This window comes from Orycteropus afer, unplaced genomic scaffold (genome assembly GCF_000298275.1).
Source record: "Orycteropus afer afer isolate SDZICR_OR568_19922 unplaced genomic scaffold, OryAfe1.0 scaffold00256, whole genome shotgun sequence".
NCBI classification, from domain to species: domain Eukaryota; kingdom Metazoa; phylum Chordata; class Mammalia; order Tubulidentata; family Orycteropodidae; genus Orycteropus; species Orycteropus afer.
This window is the reverse complement of record NW_006921843.1, coordinates 4,750,974-4,754,558: the sequence shown is the minus strand read 5'-3', so window position 1 is coordinate 4,754,558 and position 3,585 is coordinate 4,750,974. Positions and strand designations below refer to the sequence as shown.

General features: G+C 37.0%; 1 protein-coding gene across 1 annotated transcript in view; it reads left to right on the top strand.

The window, feature by feature from the left end:
- Nucleotides 1-566: 566 nt before the first annotated feature.
- FAN1 (FANCD2 and FANCI associated nuclease 1) overlaps nucleotides 567-3,585 on the top strand; it is a 116,015-nt gene continuing 112,996 nt past the window's right edge. Inside the window, exon 1 of the mRNA XM_007949900.2 lies at nucleotides 567-1,830. Coding sequence (XP_007948091.1) covers nucleotides 567-1,830 — 1,264 coding nt within the window. The remainder of the gene's footprint in view (nucleotides 1,831-3,585) is intronic.

Here is a 3,585-nt window from a genome sequence, read left to right as displayed (position 1 = left end):
TACCCACTGCGCTGGTTGCTGTAGCGGTGGCCGCGAAGCTTGTTCAAAAACGTCCTTTGACTTTGGGTGTTTCTTCAGGTTCAGGCCTGTAAGGCAAGAATGGCCCTGGGGGTGGCGGGGATACATCATTATTTCCCCCGGGAAAACTTACAGTTGTTTTATTCCAGGATGTGGAATAGTCAGTTTTTTCCTTTTTAAAAACTGATAATTTTGGTTTATCATCTCATTCATTGTATGTGGAGTGACACACTAAGATTGCGTGTGGGGCCCTAACTGAAACCATGATTGTCTCTCCCACGCTCACAGTACTTTTCTCATTCCAGGAGATGCCATTTCATGTTTTGAAGCTTGATTTTCTTTTATATTGTTGAAGTCACAAAAATGTTTTTTGATTCACATGTGTTTTATATTGTAGAAAGAAGAAATTGTCTAATTGAGGAACATGAAGTGAAATAGAATTCCACGTTTTATTATTTCAGGTCAAAAAAGTGAAAGAAAACCATTGCTATCTTGCATCTGAAATAATTTGTGTTTTGTTACTCAGAATACTCAATTTTTTAATACTCATGATGTCTGAAGAGAAATCTGACAAAAAAAGACCTCGTAGAAGTTTATCAATCAGCAAAATGAAAAATAAAGGATCTAATTCTATTATTTCATATTTTAAGAATGCACCACCTGCTAAGCTTGCCTGCCCCGTTTGCAGTAAAATGGTACCAAGATATGACTTAAACAGGCATCTTGATGAAATGTGTGCTAACAAGGATGGTGTCATTCATATTGACCCAGTTTATGTTGACTTAACTGATGCAAATGTGTCCACAATGGATTTAACCAATATTGCCTTAGAGGATGTAACACCAAAGAAGTCATTACCACTCAAGAGAAGTTTAACTCCTGGCCCAAGTGATTCAGCAAAAAAGATCATAAAATACCAGACCAGTCCCTACTTTAAAAGTAATGATAATTCTATGTACAGAAATCAAGATGACCTGAGAAATCATAACGTGAAAGTCATTCCTCTGGGAAGCCTGTCATCCAAATTGTCTAGAAAATACACAAAGGCTAAAAAAGCAATAGATAAGAATGAGGAGTTTGGGGATCATAGAGTTACAAATCCACAGAGTTCCCTATCCACAGTGGTTAAGAGCTTGGTGGACAACTATTCAGAGATTGAGAACAAGGATCAAATTTTGGAGAACTCTTCTCAAAAGGAAAACGTTTTTGGGTGTGACTCTTTTAAAGACGAGAATGTGTGTGAACATACAGGCAGTACAGTAATAGAGGCTGACAGCCAGAAGGCTACCCAAGAATGTGGGGAATCAGCCCTTACCCCTGGCTTCTCAGATAATGCTCTTGTATTATTTTCACCAGATTTAACTCTTGGGAATAAATTAAGGTCAACTTCACAAGACAATTTTGAAAAGCAGGAGAGGATCAAAGAAGTAGTTGGTAAAGGTGGTAAAAAATGTGAGGCAGATAGTTGTAAAGAAATAAAAATGACTGTTGCTACAGAAACTAAAACACAGTTGTCAAATTTGGAAGCAAAATCTCATAGTTCTGCAAATGATGCTTGTAAGTGGAGTAACATCCAAGCACTTTCTCTGGAAGGTGACAGGGTTTTACAGAATGAAATCCTTCACAGCTTTCCTTTGAAGCAGGGGCCAAGCAGTGATGTCCCTGATACAAAAACTCAAGTACCAATAAGTCATCCTTACTACCTTCGGAGTTTCCTTGTGGTGCTGAAAGCTGTACTTGAGAATGAAGATGATATGACGCTCTTTGATGAACATGAGAAGGGAATTGTAACTCAATTTTATCACTTATCAGGTATCTTAAGCCTATTTACTTTTGAGTTTTTGTTTCCCATTTACTGTCCTAATTTAGACAGTGATGTGATGGGCAGTCATCTGACAGCCAGAAGGACTCACTGTGGTTTTGTGAGTACGCTATAGGGTTTTTTTTTTTCTTCCAGATTTTAAATACATTTTATTGAAATATAATTTATGTACAGTGAAATACACAAAACTAAAGTGACATAGATCAATGCTTTTTTTTTTTTTTTTTGCAGTGTTCTTTCCCTTCCCCTCCCACCCTTGGTAACCAACAAAGTTTCCTTCCATATACGAACCTTTCCTTGACTTTTTACAATAATGAACTAATACTATACTTGTCCTTCCTGTGATTGACTTATTTCACTCAGCATAAAGTCCTCCAATTCATCCATGTTACATGGTGTTTTGAAGATTCTACATTTTTCTTCAGTGTTGCATAGTATTCCACTGTGTGTATGTACTATCATTTGGTTATCCATTCTTCTTTTGATGGACACTTAGGTTGTTTCCATCCTTTTGCTATTGTAAATAGTGCTGCGATGAACCTGGGTGTGCATATATCTGTACTTGTCCTGGCTCTCACTTATTTAGGATATATGGCTCTCACTTCTTTAGGATATATACCTAGTAATGGAATTGCTGGGTCAAAAGGTGTTTCTAAATTCAGCTTTTTAAGAAATTGCCATACTGCTTTTCACAGTGGTTGTATCATTTGACATTCCCACCAGCAGTGTATTAGAGTCCTGGTCTCTCCAAATCTTCCCAGCATTTGTTATTTTCTGTCTTGTTGAACTTTATAATTAGTGCTGAGGTGAGATGGTATCTCATTGTTTTGATTTGCAGCTCTCTGATGGCTAATGATCATCAGCATTTCTTCATGTATTTGCTGGCTGCCTGAATATCTTCTTTGGTGAAATGTCTATTCATGTCTTCTGCCCATTTTTTAATTGGATTTTAATCTTTTTGTTATTGAGGTGTTGGAGTTTTCTATAAATTTTAGAGATAAGTCCTTCGTCAGCTATGTTGTTGCCAAATATTTTTTTCCCATTTGTAGATTCTCTTTAAGTCTTTGATCCATCTGGAGTTAGTTTTTGTGTATGGTGTGAGGTGCAGATCTTGTTTAGTTTTTTTGCAAACAGATAACCAGTTTTGTCAGCACCATTTGTTAAAGAGACCACCTCTTGTCCTTTAATAGATTTCAGCCCTTTGTCAAAAATCAGTTGACATAGGTCGATAGATCTATTTCTGGGTTCTCAATTCTGTTTCACTGGTCTGTGTGTCTGTTGCTGTACCAGTACCAGGCTGTTTTGACTACCGTGGCTGTATGGTAGGTTTTGGGATCTGGGAGTGTCAAACCTCCTACTTTGTTGTTCTTCTTCAGTAGTACTTTGCTTATTCAAGGTCTATTTCCTTTCCATATAAAATTAGTGATTGTTTTTTCCATATCCTTAAAGAATGTTGATGGGATCTGGATGGGGATTGCATTCAACGTATAGATTGCTTTGAGTAGAATTGACATTTTCACAATGTTCTATTTTCCTATCCAGGAGCATGGTATGTTCTTATGTTTATGTAGTTCTCTTATGGTTTCTTGGAGTAGTGATTTGTAATTTTCTTTCTTCAGGTCTTTTGTGTCCCTTATGAGATTTATTCCCAAGTATTTTATTTTTTTGGTAGCTATTGTAAATAGAAGCTCTGGTGGTGTAGCGCCTAAGGCATTTGACTGCTAACCAGAAGGGTGGCAGTTCAA